The sequence below is a fragment of the Geotrypetes seraphini genome, chromosome 3 (genome assembly GCF_902459505.1).
Source record: "Geotrypetes seraphini chromosome 3, aGeoSer1.1, whole genome shotgun sequence".
Classification (NCBI taxonomy): Eukaryota; Metazoa; Chordata; class Amphibia; order Gymnophiona; family Dermophiidae; genus Geotrypetes; species Geotrypetes seraphini.
The window spans coordinates 369,478,250-369,504,834 of NC_047086.1; the positions used below are offsets into that span (position 1 = coordinate 369,478,250).

General features: G+C 44.8%; 1 protein-coding gene across 2 annotated transcripts in view; it reads right to left on the bottom strand.

Moving 5' to 3' along the window:
• Positions 1–26,585, bottom strand: part of SOS1 (SOS Ras/Rac guanine nucleotide exchange factor 1) — a 311,664-nt gene that overhangs the window by 280,725 nt on the left and 4,354 nt on the right. For both annotated transcript variants that reach the window (XM_033937170.1, XM_033937172.1), the window contains one exon: positions 3,355–3,480. In XM_033937170.1, the coding sequence (XP_033793061.1) occupies positions 3,355–3,480 (126 nt within the window). The remainder of the gene's footprint in view (positions 1–3,354; positions 3,481–26,585) is intronic.

The following is a 26,585-nucleotide window of genomic DNA, read 5'->3' on the forward strand; positions in this document are numbered from 1 at the left end:
GGGGGGGGGAGAGGAAAGGATATGGATGCTGGATATGCAGGATGAAGGGCAAGAGAGATGGATGGATGCTGGATCCATAAGTGGGGGGTGGGGGAAGAGAAAGTGACCAATGCACCTACAAGTGTGTGTGTTGGGGGGGGGGGGGTAGTACAAAGAGGAAGAGAGTGTTTCTCAGACCTGAAAGGTATGGGGTATATTACTACAGTAGTTAGGTCTATTTTTAACAGTAACTCTCAAGACATTTATCTGGCATCTACCAATCCAAGACAAGTCTGTGCTTGCATCTATGTGCTTTTGTAATGTGTGGTGTCATTTGGTGTAATGTGCGGCAATCAATCGGAAAGCAGCGAGGGGCCGAGCAAGAGAGCTCCTGACAGCTGTGCTGCTGATTTTTTTTCACTGCTGTCTGGGAAATGAGGAGCAAGGAAGAGCGAAGGCTGCCGCAGCAGGCAGGGAGGGAGCGATGCCGGCTGGAACTGATGGAAAAATTTAAAAATGTACAGGGGGCTTGCCTGGGGCTGGTTGGTTGGCCTGGAGCTGGCTGGCTGACTAGCTTGAGGTTGGCTGGTTGGCCTGGGGCTGGCTGGCTGGATGGTTTGGGACTGGCAGGCCTGGGGCTGGCTTGTTTGGGGCTTGCGGCCTGGCTTGAGGCTGCCTATCATTAGACATGCCCACCACTAGATGTGCCCTGTCCCGGCCTACCACTAGACCACCAGAGAAGAGACAGGGTACAGGGCACATCATTTGGTTCAGAATTTTTTTTCTTGATTTTTCCTCCTTTAAAGGTGGGTGCATCTTATGGTCAGGTGCGTCTTATGGAGCGAAAAATACAGTATTTTTCTGGAGCCCCCAATTAATTTGGCCGGATTTTCACCCACATACCATGTGCATAAGAATGTAAGAATTGCCATACTGGGACAGATCAAAGGTCCATCAAAGCCCCAGCATCCTGTTTCCAACAGTGGCTACTCCAAGTACCTAGCTAGATCCCAAATAGTAAAGAGATTTTATGCTGCTTATCCTAGAAATAAGCAGTGGATTTCCCCAAGCCATCTCAATAATGGCCTATGAACTTCTCTTTTAGGAAATTATCCAAACTTTTTTTAAAACCTGCTAAGCTAACTAATTTCACATTCTGTGGCAACAAATTCCAGAGTTTAATTACGATGTGTGAAGAAATATTTTCTACGGTATGTTTTAAATCTTCTACTTAGTTTTATTGCCATGCCCCCTAGTCCTAGTATTTTTTGGAAAGAATGAACAAATGATTCACATTTACCCTTTCCACTCCACTCATTATTTTATAGACCTCTTATCATATCACCCCTGAGCAGTCTCTTCTCCAAGTTTTCAGAGTTATTTGCCTCCAGAAAGACATTCTCAGTGTCTTTCGTACAACTCTTTCTAACTTCTGTTGGATTGGAAGCAACCACAAAAATAGTGAGAAAAAAGAGGCAATGAATCGCTTACAATGTGAATCAAGTCAGGTTTTCAATCTTTTGGAGATGACTGTCACAATTTATTAAAAAGGAGAAAAAGATATTTTTACCTCTACGTTTGACACCTACCAGACAGGACTTAGGGCTAGATTCACTAAGAACACGGATCATATCCCGACCACTTTGCGATTCTGACCCGATTCACTAACCTTACTCCCGATCTGATCCACTCCCGATTCGATCCACGCATGCAAATGAGGGGGGAATGGCATGCAAATGTAAGAAGGCAGCAATTCACTAAAAAGAAAAATCAGGAACACCGACTGGGCTGGCTGATCCAAAAACAAGCGACTGCTGAGGACCAGTTGCTTGTGCAAAAACCCAGCTCTCTGCCCTGACTCTCCTGCCTCACAAATATCTGTATAATTTAGGAAAAAGACTTCCTCTTCTCTTGTGAGCCTTGACAAAAGATCAGGAACAGGAAGGGTTTTTCTTTCAATAGCTTTGTAGAGGGGAAAAAAGTGTTAGCATTCAATCTCAAAATGACTCTAATGCAAAAACCCTGCTCTCTACCCTGACTCTCCTGTTCTTGCCGCCCCGCTCCGACTCTCCTGCTCTTGCCGCCCCGCTCTCTGACCCGACTCTGTGGTTTTAACCCACAGGTTTAAAGTGGGGCTGCACTACAGCATGTTCTGTTAAGTTCCAGAACACGCTGCAGTGCAGCCCCACTTTAAACCCGCGGGTTAAAACTACGTGCTCGTGAAAAAAAAGTAAGTTTCCAGCTCTGTAGTAGCTCTTCCTTGCACGGAGAGCATACGCAGACCATCTACAGACAAAGAAGATGGTCTGTGCGAGCGTCAGGATCGTTCTCCAGCAATCGGTGTGGTCGATGGGGGACATGCCTCCGATCACCCCCATTTGCATGAGGACGCTTTGAGAATCAGTCGGCCTGTCATGGATCGCCCACGGATCGGGAAGGTTAGTGAATCTAGGCCTTAAAGATATAGGCTTTCTTTCACACTTACAAAGAAGTTTAAAACTGCTTTGTCACCTCTCTGTCTCCTACTAACCCATGCATCCACCCCTCCCTCTTCCTGTAAAACTATCACTGAAATGCTTTCATGTTTTCCTTATTTCTGATCTGAAGAAGGGTTACCTTCGAAAGCTCATAATAAGATGCATTGAGTTAGTCCAATAAAAAGGTATTAGTCAAACCTGGGTTTACGAGTGCACTGGTTTGCGAGTGTTTTACAAGACGAGCAAAACATTCTCGCAAATCGTTGACTTGCAAACCGAACATTGACTCGATTTGCGAGTCCCCCCACTCGCTAACTGGCAATGCCCCCCTGCCCGCAAATGCTGCCCCCCCCATGAACCAGCATCGCCCCCCCCCCTTGTGAACGCCCGCCGCCCCCCGGCATCCCCCGCCCGCCCAAACTGAATCTCGGAGAGAGGCGTGAACTAGAAGGCCTTGAGCATGCACAGATGCTCAAGGCCCAGTCGGAGGAGAGGCACGATCTTCGGGCATCGGCACCTCCTGTGGGTTGGTGCTGCGTGCCGATGCCACATTGGGGGGTAAGCTTTCAGTTTGGGCGTGGGAGGCAGGCGTTCACAAGGGGAGTTGATGCCGGTTCGCAGGGGGAGCAACGTTTGGGAGTGGGGGGCAACGTTTGGGAGTGGGGGCTATGCCGGTTCGCGGGAGGGTGGGAGATGTGGAAGCGCACCAGAGCCTCGGGGGTGGGATGGGAAGTGGAACGAATCAAGCGAGTTTCCCTTACTTTCTATGGGGAAACTCGCTTTGATATAAGAGTAAATTGGTTTATGAGCAGGCTTCTGGAACGAATTATGCTAGTAAACCAAGGTTCCACTGTACTTTATTTCCTTTGGTGGGATTTGTTTTATTTCTATACATTACCTCTACATCCAAAACTGTTCGAGGCTGGACTTGGCACAACATGCTTAATAACTGAAGGATTAAATCTTCAACATATTGGAGAGCATCTTCAGTAGAGGAAAGCTTTGGATGAACTTGCATCTGAACCTAGATTGAAAATACAATGAAAATACCCTCAGAAGCCATCCCAGGAAATTAAGCATATTTCACAAGCTGCTTTTATACCATTTACAGTCTAACAGCTAGGTGCTCTTAAGTCAGCAATCATCGCTGACCTGATGCACAAAACAGCCCACCACTTGTTTTTCCCATCAATCGCCCATTTTCTGATCCGGCCATAGAAATTAGCTAAAACCCCATGCAAAGTAGAAAAGAGATTGATGCACTAACATCACTTGGGTATAAAAAAAAAAAAAAAAAAGGGTGGGGGGGTTTTAGCGATCGGAAAAACCGACTAGCTTAGACCATCGGTAACTGTGTTCTGTAGTATTTTTTTACACAAAATAGGTGAGCAGGAAGAGGATGGGACAGGCGTAGGTGATTAAAATTTGGAGTCAGGATGTGGACCTGAAATAACATGGAAATTATAAGAGGTCCTATGATCTGATCACCCATAATTATGATACGCCTGTCTCTTACTGCAAGTAAATCTACTGTTTAGAAAAAGATAGTAGCTTATTTTGTTCTATATGGGAACAGCTAATATTGAAGATAGACACACTCAAGTTAGCCTGTGGTAGGCCTTTTCATATATTCTTCAAATCTTTTGGAAACATCCATATTAGATCCAATTTGCTCTATACCACAGTTCTTCAACCGCCGGTCCGCGGACCGGTGCCGGTCCGCAGAAAATTCCTGCCGGTCCGCGCAGGGCCGGCGAGATGGACGCTGTTAAATTTCCTGCCCTGGTGGTGTTCGGGGAAATCTGTTCCGCCCAGCCTCGGGCGATCAAGACAGGCTGCTGACGTCGGGCATTCCCTCTGAGTCTCGCCTATGCGGAAACAGGAAGTTGAAAAAAATAGGCGGGACTCAGAGAGGGAAGGTCCCGACGTCGGAAGCCTGTCTTGATCGCTGCCCCTGCCGAGTCGCCGAAGAGGGCCGCGGGGAAGCGGCAAGTAGAAGGGAGATGCGCGGTGGTCAGCGTGCGCGGTGGGGGCAGCGTGTAGATTGGGGCCATCAGCAGCGTCTGTGCTGAGAGTCTGCCCACGTGCAGGATGCGGCGGATAGGGGCCTCCGGCTCGTCTTGGGCGGCAGGGCCTGCGGTGCAAAGTTTTTGCCGGCTTGGGGGGGGGGGGTTTGCGAATGTGCAGGGAGCCTTCAACAGTGGCTGTCTCCTCTCCTAGCAGCTCTATACTTACCAGGGCAGTGATTCACTTTGGCAACTTTACCTTCCTCAGAGGCAGCAACGACTTAAGGCTGCCTAAGGAAATCACTGCTGCAGGCAAGTACTGAGAGCTGCTGGATGGAGAGGAAGCCACTGTTGGAAGCTGGGAAGCTGCTGGATAAAGGGAGAGCTGCCACTGCACCTGGAGGTAGAAAGAGAGATGCTGCTGGGAGGGGAAGAGGGAAAGGGATGGTTAGAGAGTTACTGTTGGATAGGGGGGGAGGAGGGAAGGGAGAAGGAAAAAAGGAAGGAAACAGCTGGCAGGGAGATTAGAGGAGGGAAAGGGGAGAGACAGGAATGAGAAAGTAGAGAGAGATTGATGCTGGAAAGGGGATCAGCAGAGAAATGAGAGAGGGATAAATATGCTAGATCTGGTGTAGGAGAGATAAAAATGAAGAAAGCAGTGAAGCTGGAATGAATGATGTAAAAAGGAGAGAGGAGGCACAGGCTGGATGGAAAGGAGAGAGGGGCATAGAAAGAAGTCAGATACATATGGAAGGAGGAGAGGCCAGACAGTGGATGGAACGGGCAGACGCTGGAAGGAAGAGTGGAAAGAAGATGAAAGCAGAGACCACAAAAGGTAGAAAAAAATCATTTTATTTCTATTTTGTCATTACAATATATCAGATTTGAAATATATATCCTGCTACTGCTAGAGACATAACTGGGGACTGCAAAGCCTAACACTATTTCTATCATGTGTGACTGCAGTATTCTGTTAGCATGATATTTCTGTGTAGCATTCTGTAATAATTTGGCTTGTTCAGTTTTCTTGATAGTAGAGGGGATATATGTGAAGGGGAGGGGAGACAGGGGTTTTGTTGGTCCTTGCTCTGAATATTTATATTTATAAAATGACAATTGTACAGAATATTGTTTCTTTTTATACTTTAATAAAATACGTTCAATATAAAATCATAACTGAGGCTTGTGCAGATGGGATCAGATGGTTTGTGGGGACCGAGCTTGCGGAGACGGGCGAAAATGTGTTTTTTTATTTCGGTCTTAGTAGTTTGCCGGTCCACAAAATAATTCTTTTATTTCTGCCGGTCCACGGGTATAAAAAGGTTGAAGAACACTGCTCTATACTATATGTCATTCTGGGTAGGATGATTATACAATAAGGAAGTCCTCTTCTTCTTGGTTTACCTTGGTAACTGTGTTACCGACGGGTCTACCTGGTTTGTTTGTTTTTTCAATGGCAGAGATATTTTGCATGTGTTACACATGCAAATTATTTGTCCCATAAAGGAAAAAAAAAAAAAAAAAAAAGTTCCCCACCTCAGATAACAGCCCTCCCCAATGACCCCTGACAAACGCAGCACAAAGAGAAAATTGGCAGAGGGTGCCCACTCCCTCCTGCCAAGCATAACATCCCTATGCCATGGCCTCCCCCTGCGCCAGGTACCCCGGAGCCACTGCTCCCCCCATCCCCCCAAAAAATGACAGGAAGGATGCTCACTCTTTCCTGCCACTGAACGGCCTCCACTACTACCCCCCTCTAACCTCCCCCTGAACCTTTCCTATACCTTTTTAAAAAAGTTGGAAGCAGGAAGCCCGCTCCAAGGCTCCTGCTTTGGCCGCCAGTCATAAATGATAGGCCTTCCCCTTCCTGGTGCATCCTGTGATGCACGGGGAGGGGCCAAAGGCGTCTGCGTTAATCAGGCCTTAGGCACCTCCCTCTGTATCCAGTATACTGAAGGAAGAGCCTAAGGCCCTGATTGATGTTCTGTGTGGCAGGAGGGATGTGGCATTCCTCCTGCCTATTTTTGGGGAAGGGCAGGGGATTAGTTTGAGGGAGTCGGTGGCACGGGGGAGGGGGTCAGCGCAGAGGGGAGCTTTTTCTTTTTTTAATGGGGCATATTGTGCATGTGTAACACACACACACACACACACCTCTGCCATAAAAAAAAGAAAAGAAAAAGAAGCCCTAACAGCAGTGACAGGAGGCTGCTTCCTCTGTCATTGCTGTTAGGGCTCTGCGCATGGGTCAAGCACTCACTGAGCGATTGATCAGTCGTGTTTGCATGCAAACTTGATAGCACATCAAAAGCCGTTCGAGAATCGGCCAACAGCAATCCAGTCAGTATCTTTAGTGCATCTAGCCCTAAGCCTTCATCAGAATAAGAAAGTAAATAACACACATGCAAATAGAAGTATCAAGATGAGCAATCTAACAGTTAGTGCAGTGGGCTGAGATATTGGGGAACTGAGTTTTATGCCCACCATTGCTTCTTGTGACAACTGGGCACATCGTTTAACCCTCCATTGCCCTAGGTACAAGAAAAATGTAACATCATGCGAAATACAGGAAAGATTAGGTTCTTACATTGTTAAACTTCTTTCTAGTAGACATACAATATATTCCTGAACACTCAGGTAGTCAACCTCAGAATCATGGTGGCATGATCATTCAACTTGACCAGAGTCTTGAGAATGAGAGGGAATGGAGGAAATGCATAGAGGAAGAGCTTCGTCCATTCCAGAAGAAAAGCATCTGCTTCAAGGCGATGAGGAGAGTATATCCTGGAGCAGAACTGAGGCAGTTTGTAGTTGTGGGGAGTTGCAAAGAGGTCTATCTGAGGAGTTCCCCACTGTGAAAAAATGTGATGAAAAGGCGAGAAATCGAGAATCCATTCTTGAGGTTGCAGAAGACAACTCAAGTTGTCCACCAAGCAATTTTTCACCCTTTGGATGTAGACAGCTTTGAGGAATGTGTTGTGGCGGATGGCCCAGTCCCAAACCTTCAGAGCTTCTTGACAAAAGGAGGCAGATCTCGTCCCCCCTGTTTGTTGATATAATACATGGCGACTTGGTTGTCCGTGCGAATGAGGACTACTTGGTTGTGAAGAAGATGTTGAAAAGCGTTGAGAGCCTTGAATATCGCTCTGAGTTCCAACAGATTGATGCGACATTGATGATCTGTACTGGTCCAGTGGCCTTGTGTACGGAGACCATCGACATGAGCGCCCCAAGCATAGGTCGAAGAATCTGTCGTGAGGACCTTCTGATGAGAGGGCGTTTGAAAAAGCAAGCCTCTGGAGAGATTGGAAGAGAGCATCCACCAATGGAGAGACTGCTTCAAAGGAGGAGTGACTGTGATGTGTCGAGAAAGTGGGTCGCAAACCTGCGTCCATTGAGAAGCCAGGGTCCACTGAGGAATTCTGAGGTGAAGTCTGGCAAAAGGAGTCACGTGTACTGTGGAGGCCATGTGACCTAGTAGTACCATCATGTGTCTCGCTGAGATGGAAGAGCGGAAAGACACTGTATGACAGAGTTGAAGTAGAGCTTCCAGACGTTGTTGTTGAAGGAATGCTCTGAGTTGGGCAGTATCCAGAACAGCTCCGATGAATTGTAGATTCTGAGAGGGTTGAAGCTGGGATTTGGGAAAGTTGATTTCGAACCCCAAACTTTGTAGGAACCACATAGTCCGTTGGGTCGCTACAATAACCCCCTGAGATGTTGAATCTTTGATGAGCCAGTCGTCGAGGTAGGGGAATACCTGAAGACCATGGTTTCGTAGAGCTGCTGCCACCACCACCAGGCACTTGGTGAACACTCTGGGAGATGAAGCCAGGCCAAAGGGCAGCACTCTGTATTGATAATGCAGATTCCCCACCCGAAATCTGAGATATTGACGGAAGGCCGGATGGATGGCAATATGAGTGTAGGCCTCCTTGAGATCCAGAGAGCATAACCAGTCGTTCTGCTCAAGAAGGGGATAAAGGGATGCCAGGGAGAACATGCAAAATTTTTCTTTGAGCAAAAATTTGTTGAAAGCCCTGAGATCCTGAATAGGCTGTAGAGGCCCAACTTCTTCGGAACAAGGAAGTAACGGGAGTAAAACCCCCTGTTCTGCTGTTCCAAAGGAATTGGTTAGATGCCATGGAGACGAAGCAGAGCTTGAGCTTCCTGAAGAAGAACGGCGGTCTGGGATGGATTGGAAGGATACTCTCTTGGAGGAATCTCTGGTGGAACCTGAGTGAAATGAAGAGCAGTGTTCTCCCTAGGGCCTTTTAGCCGGGTGGTCCGCCCAGGTAATTTAGATGTTCGCCCAGCTAAATTCTGCTGCTGCCACTGCTGCTCAACATTAAAAAGAAAAAAAAGGCTTGGAGATACCTTAGCCTGTAGCAAACTTATGCTCCGGGGCTCTAACGTGTGCATGCCGGCTTCCCTTCTCTTCCCTCCAAAAATCGGAAGTTATGACTAGGAGGTGGGGGGAAGAGAAGGGAAACCGGCACACACATGTTAGAGCCCCAAAGTATGCGTTGCTATGGGCTAAGGCAGGAGACAGGTCAGTGAAGTTTACAATTTGCTCTTCTTGCTGTCGGGTCCTGCCTAATTTCTGTTTCCGCGAAGGCAGGACCCGGCAGCATTTCTCCCAATAGGTCATCGCGATCTTGGGCCGATCAGCCTTCCTCTCCGATGGCAGAATTGACGTTGGAGAGGAAGGCTGGTCGACCCGAAGCAGGGAGAGCTTGGGGCGGCGGCAGTTTTGGGGCCTGTTATCCGATGGCAGCGGCAGTGGCTTGGAGGAGGGTAGGGAGAGAGAAAGAAAGAAAGAGGGCAGGCAGAGAGACAGAAGGAAAGAAGAGAAACATAAAAAAAGAAAGGGGGCATGAAGAGAAAAAAAGAAAGGGCAGGGAGAGAGGAAGAAAAAGTCGGGGGAGGGAATGAGGTCTGGAGGAGAGGAAGCATACAAGCTGAAAGAAGGGAAGAAAGATTGGATGCACAGTCAGAAAAAGAAAGCGCAACCACATACTCATGAAATCACCAGACAAGGTAGGAAAAATGATTTTATTTTAAATTTAGTGATCAAAATGTGTCTGAATTTATATCTGCTGTCTATATTTTACACTATGGTCCCCTTTTATTAAACCGCAATAGTTGATTTTAGCGCAGGGAGCCTATGAGCGTCAAGAGCAGCGCTGGGCATTCAGCGCAGCTCCCTGCGCTAAAAACTGCTATCGTAGTTTAGTAAAAAGGGAGGGGGTATATTTGTCTATTTTTCTATGGTTGTTACTGAGGTGACAGTGCATAGAGTCATCTGCCTTGACCTCTTTGAAAAAAACTCCAGAATAGGAATTCCTATGCGTACAGTGTGCTTTGTGTTTTTTTTAAATTTTATTGTTGGTAGATCATTTTGACTTGGTCATTTTAAAAGTAGCTTGCAAGCCCAAAAAGTGTGGGCACTCCTGCTCTAGAACATCGCTCGTTAGTTTTATCAAGTGATGCAGTGAAGGGCCAGCACTTTACATCTTATCACCTCATTCTTTCTTTTTTCTCCTCATGTACAGCACGGTTCTTTATTCTAAGCAGTACTACGGGTGCCTTATGCTACTTTCACTACCACTTGCAATCAGGTTCGGCATTTTATTATGGTTTTGGTTTTTTATTTAGTTTTTCACCAATATTTTCATTTATTTATTAAAGCAGCCTTTTTTAACAGCCCGATGCCCCTCCCCTATCAGTGTGCATTCAATCCACTACCGACATTTTGCAAGCCACTGGCGCCTCTTTCAACGGATCAAATATCATAGCCCCCACTGTCGCGTGTTCACATTTATTTTGCGTACGAGTTTATCTCATCAGTGCAGAGACCTTTTCGGTAAGTCCACTTTACTCTCCCTTTTTTTACTTTCCTGAGTGCTGTGGTTTTATTCTTTGGTTTTAATAGAAGCTCATTTGAACAATAATTTAGATCTTACAAATTAGGAAAATATGACCATGTTACACCTCTCCTGAAAGAAGCTCATTGGCTACCTATAACCCATCGTATCACATATAAAACAATTATGCAAGTCTTCAAAATTAGATTCTCCCGTCAACCTTCTTTTCTAGATAAACTTCTAATCCCTTACTGCTCATCACGGACCCTTAGATCAGCCGATCAAAACCTGCTATCTGTCCCCACAATCAAAGATTTCTTCTATACAAGAAAGACTAACTTTTCTGTAGTCGCTCCTACCCTATGGAACTCATTGCCATCCCACATTCGTCACGAGACATCAATTGATAAATTTAAGGCTAAATTAAAAACTTTCTTATTCCAAGATGCGTTTTCCTGCTCCCAAATATAAGTCATTCTTCAATACCTCAACCGCTTTTAGGAAGCGATCCCATTCCTTATGTTTCATCCTTCCCTTTCCAATTTTTTTTTTTAATTGAACTATGTATTTTTTCCCCTTCCACTTCTTTTCCCTACCATCACTTTCCAGTATGTCCAGTTAAAGTCTAAATGTTCACAATTCCCTCTTCTTTTTCTTTTCAATTATTTTATATATTGTATTAATTTTATTTTTTATCTTATTTTAACTTGTAAACCGGCTAGATATTTGCTGATAGTCGGTATAGTAAAAATTTAATAAACTTAAACTTGAAACTTTCCCAGGTTTCACTTTTCATCTACCCGGTCGGCTTGTCTTTGAGCTACTATTGGCTTATGTTTTCAAGATACACTCTGTATTATCAGCTGTTCATTTCCCATACATTTACTTTTGCCCTGTTTAGGTCTATATAGTCTAGGCATACTGTTTGCAACCAGCCATCATTTTAAGTACAGTGGTGCCTCGCACAGCGAACGCCTCGCACAGCGAACGCTGCGCACAACGAACTTTATGTCTTAATTCGTACAACGGACTTCGTTTCACACAACGAAGTCCGGGGTTCCTGCGGGGTTGGATCGCAGCGGGGTTGGTCGAGCCGCGAGGGTAGTCTCCTTCTCCTTACCTGCCCTGTCGCAGCACACAGCCGAACGGAAATCTTCCCGATGTCAGCGCTGACGTCGGAGGGAGGGCTTAAGCAAAGCCCTCCCTTCCTCCGACGTCAGCGCTGACATCAGGAAGACTTCCGTTCGGCTGTGTGCGGCTGCGGCAGGGCAGGTAGGAAGAAGGCAATGGCGAACGAAAGAGGGGGGAGGGGGCGGTCCGCCCCGAAGAATGTGCACAGCTGGTCAGGTCCCCCGATCGACCGACAACAGGCCCGGCCGACAAACCTCCCTGCCCTGTAGCCGCGAATCTAAATTACCTCTTACAGCAGCTTCAATAATCCAGCTGCTGTAAGAAGGTAATTTAGATTCGCGGCTACAGGACAGGGAGATTTGTCCGACCGGGCCTGTTCTGTTGTCGGTCGGGTGCAAAAGCGCCACAAAGGTGGAGGCAGGGAGGGAGGAAAGGTGGAGTGGAGAAGAAAAGACGCTTAAGGGGGGAGAAGGCCGCTGAAAGCACATGTTGGAGCAGGGGATGAGAGGGAGGGAGAGAAGGGGAAATATTGGACAAGGGCAGAAGGGATGCTAAATCATAGGGTGACAGGCAGAGAGAACAACAGGAAAAAGAGTGGAAGCAATCTTGAACCCTGAGGGTGAGGGCAGAGAGAGGTGGTGAGATGATTGATCATGGGGAGAGGGACAAAAGGGAATAGAGATGGGATAGGAAGATAGTGGAAGTAAAAGGACAGGGAGATGTATGTTTTTAGATGTATCTAAATAAAAATAATAACAAAAAATTTATCTTTTTTATGTCATCTTAGCATATTTTATGCTGCAGAACGAATTATTTTTTTTTACATGTATTCCTATGGGAAAACGCGTTTCACATAACGAACGTTTCACATAACAAACTTGCTCCTGGAACCAATTAAGTTCGTTGTTTTAGGGGGGGGGGGTTAAGTTCTTTTAGCATGTTATTTCTTTAATTCTGAGTTCGGTGTTACAATATATTGTTCTTGGTTTTTAGTTTACACATTATTTATTCTTTTCTATGACATATTTGCATCGCACTTTTACTCAAAAGTATAAATAGGTATCCATATTTCCATTCAAATTTCATCACGGTGCTCTGGTTTTGGATCAAGTATTTGTCACTTCCGTCCACCAGGTCTGGCTATCCGTTACTGTCTCATATTTTAAAGACTCACTTGTTATAATTAGCGGTGATCCACACGTCTCTTCATAATGGGCATGTCTGATTTTCACATTTGGATCTTAGTACTATGGGTTTGGTCTTTTCTGGTTTCCTTTCTATAGTCTGCTTTTCGTCTGGAGTCTTTTGAGTTTAGAATTACAATTTATGACATTTTTGTGGTTATAATTGTATGACATGTCTAAATCGGTCGTTAGCCATTCTTTTTATTATTTTTTGTCCCCTCATACAGTAGCAGACCGCCCCAGGTGCCAGACCTAGGGGGGTACACAGCCGGCTTTGTCCAGAACCTTCCGAGCTGCTCTAAATGGCACCTTCACCTCAGTGCGGCTGCCGTACTTATTCCGAAGCAGAGTCGGCAGCCGCAGTTAAGTGCAGGAAGGTCCCGCGATGACTGCATTTGCCGCCTCTGCCTCCGGAAGACGTAAGTGACGTCGGAAGGGGTGGACAGGCAGCTGCAGTCATTGCGGAACCTTGCTGAAACTCCCTGCGTCTGCCGGCCCACCTCTTCCAACGTCACTTACATCTTCCAGAGACAGAGGCAACAGAAGCAGTCATCATGGGACCTTGCTGGTTTGGAGGGAGAGAGGAGTATAGAAGGGTGTGGAGGGAGAAAAAGGAGGTCAGGGTGGTATAGAAGGGTGGTGGAGGGAGAGAAAGGAGGCAGATGCTGATGGAATTGGTGTGCAGGGAAAGGAGAGAGAGACATAAGGGGGAAGGATACTAGATGGAATTGGGGGGGAAGGGAGAGGAAAGAGTGAAATGCCAGACCATGGGGGTGTGGGAGAGGGAAGGGAAGAAGAGGAGAGAGATGCCAGACCATTGGAGGAGGGAAGGGAAGAAGATGGATGCCAGAATAATAGGGGTGAAGGGAGAGATGGAAGGGGAATACAAGGAGAGAAGATGCCATATAGAAGAGGCAGAGAGAGGGTAGACAGTGGATGAAAGGAAGAGAGTGACAAGACTATGAGGAAAGCAGAAACCAGAGAAGACAATGTAGAAAAAATTATATTTATTTATTTTTTTGCTTTAGGGGAGATGCATCGCTGTTTCTGTGGTGTTGCATTGTATGCAAAGTCCAGCTTCTTGGTGGTTCAATTTAACTTTTGTCTACATTTTTCTATTTTATCCCCCCTTTTACAAAACTGTAGAGCGTTTTTTTAGCACCGGCCATAGTGGTAATTGCTCAGAATTCTATGAGAGTCTGAGCTGTTACCATCATGGCTAAAAACCACATTACAGTTTTGTAAAAGGGAGAGGGGTTAGCTTGTGATTACATATTCCATACTAGGCGAAGGTGTTTTCTGTGTTCTGTGTGTTCGAAAGACATGGTTTTCAGTTAGGATTGACTGTGTAGGATTGATCCGTACTAGTCTGGCTTGTTTAGTTTTACAATGGGTGTATTGATGTACTGCACACACTGCAGTATGTAAGATGCTGCCTTTTCCTAGGTACACTCTTGTATGATGTGTGGATTGTTACTAAAAATCATGTTTTTCATACAGATAGGAGGGGGGTGTCAAAAAAACAATGGGCCTCGGGTGTCACATATGCTAGGTACACCACTGCCTTCATAGTTTATATCTAATCCATAAGCCTGCTTTTAGGACCTACAGGGTATGTATCCCTCTGATTCATGACAATTTCACTTCTCATGTTATCTTATCCATTCTTTTTATTATACAACTGCCAGATAAGCATCATTCTTTGATGTGATTGGACCTTGAAAACTAACGGCAACAGTGTTCTCCCCAGAAATTTTTTCCAGCCATGAAAAACATTTGCTGCATTTAGTGTGCCATAAAAAACATTTGCTCCTTTTAGTGTGCCGGAGTTTAAAAAGTTTCAGAGACGCTGCTCTATACCATTTGAAAGAGGACAAATATCTAATTATTCACTTCTAGAATTGGATACTTCTTAAATTTAATATAAAATTATGGAACAAGTGTCAAACCTTAAGAAAGGCAGTCATATTGAGCATTGGAAAATAACTAATAATAATTAACTAATACAAATAGCACATATTTAGGGCTCCTTTTACTAAGCTACGATAGCGGTTTTACCGTGCGCCTACCTCGCGCAGAATTGCCGCACGTGCTAGACACTAATGCCAGCATTGAGCTGGCGTTAGTTCTAGCCGTGTAGCGTGGCAATTCTGCACGTGCTAAAAACGCTATTGCAGCTTAGTAAAAGGAGCCCTTAATTTTCCCCACCACCATATTTCCCCGTCCCGTCCGGCTACTTTTCATGCCACCCGGCTGGAAAAAATTTCTAGGGCGAACACTGGAAGAGAGTATCCTTCTCTGATGATGATCAGTATCCAGAGGTGGGTTGTAATTGTCATCCATCGGTGGTAAAAATGATGGAGACGACCTCCTATAGGGGGAAGATAAGTCAGACACAGAATGATGGAGGTTATGCTCTGTTGTAACCAGTCAAAAAGGCTGTGAAGCCTTAGGTGCAGCAGAAAGTTTAGATTTTTGTTGCTTCTGAGGCTGTTGTTTCTTAGGAGGAGGGCGAGTGTAAGGAGCCGGTCTTGGAGAAAAATGCCTCTGGTAAATGGAGGGCGTGTAGGCTTGGTAGGAGTTGGCTTTGGTTTAGGTCTGACAATAGAAACAAAGATTTTTCATGTTCAGACAACTTCTTGGTGGCAGCCTCGATCGATTCATCGAAGAGGTCATTGCCTGCACAAGGAATATTAGCCAAGCGGTCCTGAAAATTAGGATCCATGTCAATGGTACGAAGCCAGGCAAGGCGACGCATGGCTACAGAGCAAGCAGCCGCCCAGACAGACAACTGAAGTAGATGGAGTCTGAGTTGTGATAGAGAAGCGATGACTTCCTGAAATTCAAAGTGTTTTTAAGTGTCCAAATAGGTAAGAAATTTAAACAAAAGAGTAATAAGGAACTCAAAATAGGTGACAAAATAGAAGTTATAATTGAGAATCTTAGAGGACATCATGGCGTTTTGATAAATGCAACGCCCAAATTTGTCCATAGTTTTCCCTTCTCTTCCAGGAGGAACTGTGGCATAAACCTTGGAAGGATGGGACTTCTTCAAGGAGGACTCCACAAGTAGGGATTGATGAGATAACTGTGAATTTTGAAATCCCTTACAAAGGAGTGTTTTGTATCTGGAGTTCAATTTTCCTGGAAGCGCTGGAATTGCATAAGGAGTCTCCAGGCATCTGGTAAAAGTTTGAGACAAAAGCTTGTGAATAGGAAGCTTAAGTGACTCTGCTGGAGGTTGAGGAAGATGCACGACTTCAAGATACTCCTTAGAGTATTTGGAACCAGCATCTAGTTGAAGGTCCACGTCCACAGCCATCTGACGAAGAAAAGATGAGAAAGATAGCTGATCTGGCAATGCTTTGCCTCAAGAAGGACTCGAGGTCGTCGAGGCAGCCTGGGTCGAAGATAAAGCTTCGGCTGGAAAAAAGGCCTCAAAAGAATAGGGAGACTTGGACGAGGCTATGGAAGCCGCTGAATCCTCGAGGTATGAAAGTGGAGACCTCGAACGAGGAGTCGGCAGTCTAGCAAAAGTAGATGTAGATCGAGGCTTAGTGGAAGGACACTCCTTAGAGGAAGAACTATGCCTGGAAGGATGCCTCGATGAAGTTCTCGATTGTCGGTGAGAACAGTGCTTGGAAGCAGATCTCAAAGATCAAGGAGACTTTGCCTTGGAGACAATAGCAGCCGATGCCACCAAAGAATGGATGGGACTGGAGGCCTTGGACTGAAGCTCCAGAGGCTTGATGGAGGAACCTCGATGCACTCCCAAAGACTCTACTCCTTGTATAGAGTGCGAGGATTCCTGCTGAGGCACTTGAAAAGAATCTGCTCCTTGCTTCACATGCTTAGATGCCAGACCAGACACTCGCAGAGACTCTGCTCCCTGCATAGAGTGTGAAGCTTCAGCCGATGACAGAGGAAGAGGCTCGACCTCGTTGAGTCTGCAGAATGCCCAGGCTGGTTTAGAGCTAGCTTCGGTCCCATTTTAGTAAGGAACTGAAGAAATTGCTGCTCTAACATGGTCTGGAAGGAAGCTGGCAAAGATGGATCCGCGTCTGAAACTGGACCACCTGCCTTGGCTGGAGGTTCCACCGAGGCAGTGGAAATGTGCTTCGACTTAGAAGTCTTAGGCACCTTAAGCATTACCGGTGGAACTGTCTGCTGAGCTATCTGACCTGAGGAAACAGGGGAAGATGTAGCAGACGTCGTCGAGGATAAAGCCGCTGCAAACAAAGAAGGTCTGATGAGGCTCAAAGTCGTAGCGGTGGGGGCAGGAGGGCCCTCGGTCGAAGGTGAGACCGAAGTGGGCTTCGAAGTGGAAAGCGTGGAAGAGCTTCTCCACTGAAAGTTGACGACGTTTAAGAGCTCGAGGTTGACGGGTAGTACAGTGTTCGCACGACTTCGGATAATGTTGTGGCCCAAGGCACCTAGTGTGAGGGTCCGTGAGAGAAAACGAACGTTGACACTGGCTACACTTCTTGAATCCTGTCGCTGGCCGGGACATAGAAGGAAAAACAGCCGCTACAATGTTGAAGCCCTTGGGCTGCAGCCGAGCGACCTGCCCTGGCAGCCAAACGAAGAACTAAAATTTTATTTTATTTTTTTTTAACTGAAAATAAAATAAAGAACATACGAAGAGCGATTCGTGAAGAAAAAAAAAAAAAAACACAAATCGCGGTGTAGGCACGAAGTTGAAAAGTTAAACGCAGAGAGTCAAAGACGGACTTCTTGGCTCCGCGGAAAACTGAGAACTGAGGAGACGTGCCCTACGCTGGGCGGGAAGGCACTCGCGCATGTGCGGTGCGGTCGACTCGAAACTTCTAGCTTCTTCAAGCAAGTCTGCTTGCGAGGCTTCCGCATCTGGGCTCTGTCGGTGACATCACCCATATGTGAGAATAGGCTGCCTGCTTGTCCTGGGATAACATATGTTTCATTATGTATGATATTTGGTACTCCGCTTTGGATAAAAGGGATTACAAACTGAAATGAAATGAATACCATCACTGGACAAAATGACAGATATCAACCTCCATTCTCCCCTCCTCCATTTGTTTTTATCTCCCTTTAAACTTTCTCTGGAAGCATCTTTGTGGTGCCATCTTCTGAGCAGCTATTCTGTTTTTTTCCAGCACCATATAGCTGCAGTAACTCTGAACTGCATAATGCTCTCTGTCTTGTGAGAATACAGGGATAGAAGCAGAAAGCTATCAAAGACTGCAGTGTATGGTTAATGACAGGTAGGAATGCACGTTACACCACAAACAAAATGGAAATGGGTCCAGTGCGGGAGTCAGCTAACATGGTAGCCATCAGCACATACTATATTAAAACAAGCGTTATGCAGACTTAACTATTCTGCCCCAATACAGAGAGGTTTTTTTAATATGCACAAAGTGAAAAAATTACCAAGTTTGAGGCAGTATAGGAGGGTTGGTTCACTTTCTGCATCAGGGCAAAAAAGCTATCAAAACTATGCTTCAATCACTCTGCTTCCTGCGTTAGACCCAGCAACCACTCCCCTCCCCTACCTGACCCTACCTTCCCCCATTTTACTTTAAAAAAATATATATCTCCCTGGGTGTCTACAATTACCCAACACCAGATCTGAGCCCTCTTCCTCCCAACCTGCTTAAAACTTCCCTAGTGTATCCCCTGTTCCCACCCCTACCCCACCCCAATTATGGAGTACCTGGAAAAGGCAGGAGCAATACCCACTTGCTCCTTCCTCAGATGCCACCACTTTGGAAAATGTTAACATTTGATCCTGTGTGGTACATCCTAGAATGCACCAAGTGAGGATCAGCCTGCCTAATAGAAATTTTCCCTTACGTTGGGGGCTACTAAAGTGTGAGTTAATGCACATAACTCGTGCCTCCTCCAGGTACTCCCCAACAGGAGGGTCAACAGGCCTTGGGAAGGTGCACCAGATACTAGGGAAATTTTATTTTAAGTAAGCCAGAGAACAAAAGGTCAGGCTGGATCAATGAATTAGAGACAACAGTGAATTTTATTTTATTTTTTAGTAACTTGAAAGAAAGGAGGGTTCAGGTCAGGTCATGGGTGCTACTATTTATTTATTTAGTTAGTTAAAAAAATTTTTATTAGGTTTTGAATAAGGCAAATGTAGAAAAAAGAAAAAGCAATATTCAAAATATATACAAATCAGTGTATAAGAATAACAAGGGATTGATATAATGTACACATGAGTATGAACAACAGCACATTATAACCTAGCTGAGTTCGACATATTCAACCTCTTCAGTGACAAGTGATTATAAGAATTAAGCTTCACAGTAATTAACTAGTGGCGACCAATTGCATGTATATTTGAAAAGGGCATCATTTCTTTCTGCTAGTATTTTTTTCATATTTACCAGTCAGACAAAATGTATTCCACCATGTATGGAATTCAACTTTAGATAAGTCCTTCCAACAATATAACACATTTTGAATCGCTAAGGATAACATAGTAATGAACAATCAGACCTTATGAGTGTCCAAAGGAATATTTAAACCTTGTGCCATTAAGTTGATGACTTGAAAGGTGAGGGAATCAGTGATTTCCAGGATTTCACTTATAGTAGACCAAACTCTATCCCAATACAAAGTAAGGTGTTTACATGAAAATAGGATATGCTCCAATGTACCTGTCGCTTGGATGACATGACCAACAACAGGAAAAGTGGACAATTGTAAAAGCGAGGCTGATCGTAAAGACTGGAAAACACCTCTCCCTCTACTCTCTACCCCCCCTTACCTGTTCCCAAAATCCCACTTTAACTATCCACTACAGTATGTTGTCTAAAAACTGAAAAAGTTCATTATCCACTTTGTACTTTTCCACTACTGTATACCGTCTTGAATTGAAAAGGTATGACGGGATATAAAGCTTTATTATTATTATTTGACCATATGATGGACCAGTCAATGGCATCAGAGGGGAGATTCAGGTCTTTAGTCCACTTGAGTTCTGTTGCAAGAGGTACATTAAATTCAGCTTTCTGCATCAATTTGTACCACAAAGACGCTTTACTATCCATCTGTGAGAATTTATGAATAAGTAAACTTAGACTAGGTTGTACTGACAGGATTAGGATATAAGGCAATGATTTCTTCAAAAAATGAATAAGCTGCAGCCACTTAAATTGTTGATTACTAGGCAGGCCCCATCTATTAGATAGTTCTTTAAATGACATCCAGCGATCTCCTATTATTATATCCTGTAATAACCATATTCCACTCTGTTGTCAAAAGTGCCAGGACACAGGTACATCTTGAATCTTAAATGACGCATTGTTCCAGAGAAGACTTAATTTGGACCCCACCCACTGATCGGACAGTATAGAGTCCACTGCAGATAAAGATGTCTTATAGGACAAGAGGATGATGTCTGCCTTGCCAGATATTTCAAATGCATTTCTCCATAAATTACATGTTCTAGTAAGAGCCACGAAGGTGCATCTCGATTTCTGTAACCATTATGACCCTGAGACCACTGCCTCATAAGGAATGCATTGTGATATTGAAGGAAGCAAGGAAAATTTACATCACCCTTAGCTCATATATAATCTTTATTCATTTTCAAACTTACAATAAGTGACAACAAGTTAAAACATTTTAACATTAAATGTATCACTTAATATTCAGCAATAATACAAATCATATAACCTTATCTCCCTCCCTTCCCACCCTTTCATAACAAATATTTAATATCCTATATAGAAGATGATACATTAAAATTCCCCCCTCCCTGAATATTGAATTTATAAATTTAAGGGAAAAATGGCATCTATTCATTACAATATTTTGTTAACGGCTCCCACACATCTTGAAATTTCCTTAAATACCCCTGCTCAGTGGCGTACCTAGAGGGGGGGGGCATCAGGGCAGTCCGCCCCGGGTGCACGCCCCAAGGGGGTGCACAAGACAGAGCTGAACAGGGACGACGGGGGACCCACGGGGTTAAAAACAACTCGAGCCGCAAGGCTCGTCTTCTGTTCCTACCTGCCCTGCCGCGCACACAGAGCCGACCGGAAGTCTTCCCCGATGTCAGCGCTGACGTCGGAGGGCAGGCTTTGCTTAAGCCCTCCCTCCAACGTCAGCGCTGACATCGGGGAAGACTTCCGGTGGGCTCTGTGTGCGCGGCAGGGCAGGTAGGAACAGAAGACGAGCCTCGCGGCTCGAGTTGTATTTGGCTGAGAAAGTTGCTAAGATGAGGGCTAGGAGGCAAACGCGGAACACAAAAGGAGGGAGGGAGTGCATTTTTGGACACAAGGCATGAACTTGGGAGAGAGGATGGCAGAAGGGAGGGAAAGAGGCGGGGGAGGGAGTGCGTTTTTGGACACAAAAAGCATGGACTTGGGAGAGAGGAAGGGAGGGAAAGAGATGCTGAGGTGGGGGAGGGAATGTGTTTTTGGACACAGAAGGCATGGACTTGGGAGAGAGGAAGGGAGGGAAAGAGATGGTTGTGTACACGGGGAATGCAAGAAAGGAGAATTTTTGGTCATAGGGAGGGAGTGAGGTACAGACAGTGGCATACCAAGGTGGGGGGAGGGCGGTCCACCCCGGGTTTACACCCCAAGGAGGTGCACAGCTGACCACCCTCCAGTGTTCTCCCTAGGCCAGCAAACTGCAGCTCTTTAGCCACTTGAGTGCCACCACCGCCATCGGGAACAGGCCTGCGCTGAGTTCTCCCTGCTTTTCCCTGTGAGGCCGACCAACTCTCGCCGCCCATGTCAATTCTAACGTCGAAGAGGACGTTCTGGGCCAGCCAATCGCTGCCTGGCTGGCCCAGAACGTCCTCTCCGATGTTAGAATTGACGTCGGGCAGCGAGAATTGGTCGGCCCTGAGGGGAAGAGAAGCAGGGTGCACTCGGCGCCGGCCTGTTCCCAATGGCGGCAGTGGCAGCCTATTCCCCAGCTGCAGTGGCAGCATTTTCCCAATGGTAGTAGCATGGGGGAGGGGAGGGCAGGGAGAAAGAAAGAAAGGGGGGGACAGGGAGCCAGAAAGAAAGAAAGGGGGCAGGGTGAAACAAAGAAAAATGGGGCACGGAGAGAGAGAGAGAAAGACAGACATACAGAACGAAAGAGGGCATGGAGAGAAAAAGAAAGAAGGGGGCAGGGTGAAAGAAAGAAAAAAATGGGGCACGGAGAGAGAGAGAGAAAGAAAGACAGACATACAGAAAAAAAGGGGGTATGGAGAGAGAGAAAAAGAAAGAAGGGACAGGGTGAAAAAGAAAAAGTTTGGGGAGGGAATGAGATCTGGAGGAGAGGAAGCATACAGGAGGCTGAAAGAAGGGAAGAAATATTGGATGCACGGTCAGAAGAATAAAGTGCAACCAGAGACTGATGAAATTACCGAATGTAGGAAAAATGATTTTATTTTCAATTTAATGATCAAAATGTGTCCGTTTTGAGAATTTATATATGCTATCTATATTTTGCACTATGGCCCCCTTTTACTAAACCGCAATAGCGGTTTTTAGTGCAGGGAGCCTATGAGCGTTGAGAGCAGCGTGGGGCATTCAGCGCAGCTCCCTGCGCTAAAAACCACTATCGCGGTTTAGTAAAAAGGGAGGGGATATATTTGTCTATTTTTGTATAGTTGTTACTGAGGTGACATTGCATAAAGTCATCTGCCTTGACTCTTTGAAAACCCGCGGAATATAAATGATAATTAACATTTTCTCTGCGTACAGTGTGCTTTGTGTTTTTAAAATTTTATTGTTGGTAGATCATTTTGACTTGGCCACAAAGGTAAGGGGAGGGAGAGAAGCTGCTGAAAGACATCTAGTAATCCTTGCAGGCTTGACTGTGCAGGGAATTATTTTTGTAAAATCATGTTTTGTTATGTGACTGGCATTATTTAGACTGAGGACGCTGAAGGGAAATGGGGAAGAGAGAGTGGGGAGAAGACGCTGATTTATAAATTGACAATTGTACAGAATATTGTTTCTTTTTATACTTTAATATAATAAGTTCAATATAAAACAATTCAAGGCTTGTGTGGATGGAATCAGGTGGTTTGCGGGGATGGGGTATTTTTTTATTTCTCATTATTTGTTTTATTTTTATTTGTTAATTTGTAAAGTGGTGATTGTTATGTATCAGGTTTTTCAAATTTACATCTACTGTCTTTATATTTTGCACTGTATTAGAGGACATGTGTTACTGTTTTTGTGGTGTTGCACTGTATCCAGGGTCTGGTTTCTTGGCGGTTCAGTTTAACTTTTGTCTACATATTTCTATTTTTAGCTTGTGATTATTCCATATTGGGCGAGGGTGTATCTCTGTTCTCTGTGTATGAAAAGAACATAGTTTTCAGTTGGCATTGACTGCAGGATCAACTGACTGCGGGATCTGGCTTGTTTAGTTTTACAATGTATGTGTTGGTGTTTTAGTGCTCACTGCAGTGTTTAAGATGCTGCCTTTTCCTAGGTACACTCTTGTTGTGCGATATGTGGATTGTTACTAAAAATCATATTTTTCATATAGATGGGGGGGTGTCAAAAAATGATGGGCCCCGGGTGTCACATATGCTAGGTATGCCACAGCCCCTGCTGTGTAGATATTACTCTTTATATTTTATATATATATATATATATATATATATATATATATATATATATATATATGACACAATGAGTTCCACCAAAAATTATAATTCAGTCTACTCCAGTTCTAAGTAATTTGTTGTATGGCAACCCCTGTCATTATAAGCAAAAGCTTATTATTATTTGAAGATATCCGACTCTTTGCCCTCATTGACATGCCAAATAATATAGTATCATAGGTCAATGCCACCAGGTTATCTAATAAACAATTAATTTGGTCCCAAATTGCTTTCCAAAAAGCCATAACACATGGACAATCCTATATAATAAAACGCTAGCCGCGCATGCGCACTCAACTGCGTGCTTCCGTTTTCCCTGATCTGTGAGATATAGGTCCGTGGCCTTGCTGGAGTGCGCATGCGCGAGTCCCCAGCCTTACTTTCCAGCACCTACCACTCGCCGCCAGCGCTGGACTTCCTGCTCTCCGTGTCGGCTCCTCTCACCAGCCGCACCAGCGTCTGAGAAGGCTTCAAAGCTGGCGGGATCGAGAGGAGCCGTGGTGACACCTCGCGGGAAGGGAAGCCCAAAACACTCCAGCCGCGAAGGGATGCTGCGGTCCCGACTCAAAACCAGCTGATTCCAGCAACGTGTGCAGCACTCTACATACGCTGCTTCGGGGCCTTTTACTGCCCTGATTTGCTCTGCCGTGTCTCTGTCACGGCAGAGCACTCTGGCACGTCCCTGATGATGTCATCAGGGATGTGCCAGAGTAAATCAAGGCAGTAAAAGGCCCCGAAGAAGCGTGTGTAGAGTGCTGTACACGCTGCTGGAATCGGCAGATGGTCGGACCGCGGGAAGGGAAGGGTGGAGGCGGCAAGGGACTAAGGGAGCAGTCAAGACCAAGGGATGGGAAAGGGGGGGTAAGGGAAACGCTGCTGTTGTACAGGGAAGTGGAGTGGGAAGGAATGCTGGTGCTGCTGCACAGGGAAGGTGGGGATTTAAATGCTGCTGTACAGGGAAGTAGTGGCGGGGAGGGAATGCTACTGCACAGAGGGAGGGAATGCTGCTGCACAGGGAAGTGTGGGGGAGAGAGAGACAGATGGATAGAAAGAAAGCCAGACAGCATGAGGAAGGCAGACAGAAAGAAAAGAAGAAAGGCACAGGGGCAGAGAGAGACACAGAAAGATAGACAAACAAAGGGGGCCAGGGAGAGAGACAGACAAAAAGAAAAACAGTGGGAGGGAGAGAGACACAGAAAGAAAGACAGACATATATTCTAGCACCCGTTAATGTAACGGGCTAAAATACTAGTAGAATAATAAATGATCTAAAGTCCCTGCTTCGAGATGACAAAGCCAACATCTATTAGACTTAGAGCTATCTAATTTTTGTAACAAAACAGGGGTCCATAATGCTCTATGTAACAGAAAAAATACTAAGTTTGTCTCATAGATGCAGACACTTGTACATCTCATCCTCCAAATCCAAATTTGTGGCCATTGAGACACATTAATTTGATGCTTAATCTCAATGCTCCAAATGTCTCTCAGACCAGTCTTTGGTTTCTTTTTGATAAATCCAGTTAACAATTTATACCACTGGGTGGCTTGGTGCTCCAGGAAGACCACTTGAAAGCATAAGAACTCCAAGCTATATTGATTATTAAGATTTTTTTCATTCAGGGAACCCCTACTAAATGGCCTGCATCAGTTGCAAAAAAACAAAAGGAATTGACCCCAAAATATCCACAAAGAAGAAAATCCAGAGAAAACCAAAAAATACTCTGTTGAGTGACGATGTTCCTAAATGGACTTTATTTTAAAGTGTCAAAGTTCCAAAGGTACACTGAAATCATCCACATAAAATAATTTCATCCATATAAAAATAAATCATCCACATAAAGCCTAAAGGGCCTAGTCCGCTAGGGATACAGGACCCAACACTTCCGGCTCACCATACAATTGTTTCCCACGTATTCACCTTTATAGGACCCCCAGGGACCCCTGAAGAAGACTTTTTGTTAAAACACGGACCGTGTTGGGTTCTGTATCCCTAGTGGACTAGGTCCTTTAGGCCTTTATGTGGATGATTTATTTTTATGTGGATGAAATTATTTTATGTGGATGATTTCAGTGTACCTTTGGAACTTTGACACTTTCAAATAAAGTCCATTTAAGAACATCGTCACTCCACAGAGTTTTTTTGGTTTTCTCTGCTTCAGTTACATCCATCTAAAACTTTGTGATTTATTGAGGCCATATTTATGTTGCAACTGTGAAAAATCAAGCAGCTTACCATTAGAAATAACATCATCTAATACACGTATGTCAGCTATCATTCAATACTTCCAGATGACCTTAAATCCGCCAATTTGAATCTTTGAGTTCAGCCATATAGTTTGATTTGTTGATTTATGAATTGGAATAAGTGTTAAATTACTCACATATTATTTCAATGTTTTCCATGTATCTACTAATATTCTATTTTCTTTATATAATCTAGGCATTTTGATCACCCTTAGCTCTAATAGCCTTCAATTTGGATAGTGCTATGCAAGGCTGTTTTTTATTCCATAAGACAGGTTCAGTGGAGACCATTTGCTCACTGTTGACTTAATAATATCAATCATGTGGCCCACATTAAGTTGTATTGTCTCCTTGACTGTGGGACCAAAGAAGATCCCCAAATATTTCTATTTTGTGTCTGACCATTTGACTCCATGTAGTACCACTTCAGATTTGGCATCGGAGCAGTTAAGTGGCATGACTTCAGTTTTGCAGGTATTGAGTTTGTACCCAGATACAGCAGAGTACTCCTTAATAATCGCCAACAAGTGAGGAAAGGTAGCAGGAGTAATATATAACAAAATATCATCAGCATATGCTGATATTTTTATCTCCTGATCTTTAATTCTAAAGCCTGATATATTGGGATCATTACGGATAGCTGATATAAGTTCCAATGCTAGATTGAAAAATAAAGGTGACAAGGCTATTTATTATTATTTTTGTTGGGGAAAGGGACTATGCAGAACGTATGCTAGCAGATTGTTTTTTTCTAAACATCACACTACCTGTCAGGACAAGAACCACTCAGAACATAAGAATAGCCTTACTGGGTCAAACCAAAGGTTCATCAAGCCCAGTAGCCTGGTGGTCAATCCAGGTCACTAGTACCTAACCAAAACCCAAAGAATAGCAACATTCCATGCTACCAATCCAGGGCAAGCAATAGCTTGCCCATGTCTTTCTCAATTATATACTATGGACTTTTCCGCCAGGAAATTGTTCAAACCCTTCTTACAAAAAGCTACACTATCCGCTCTTACCACAACCTCTGGTAATGCGTTCCAGAGCGTAACTATTCTCTGAGTGAAAGAATATTT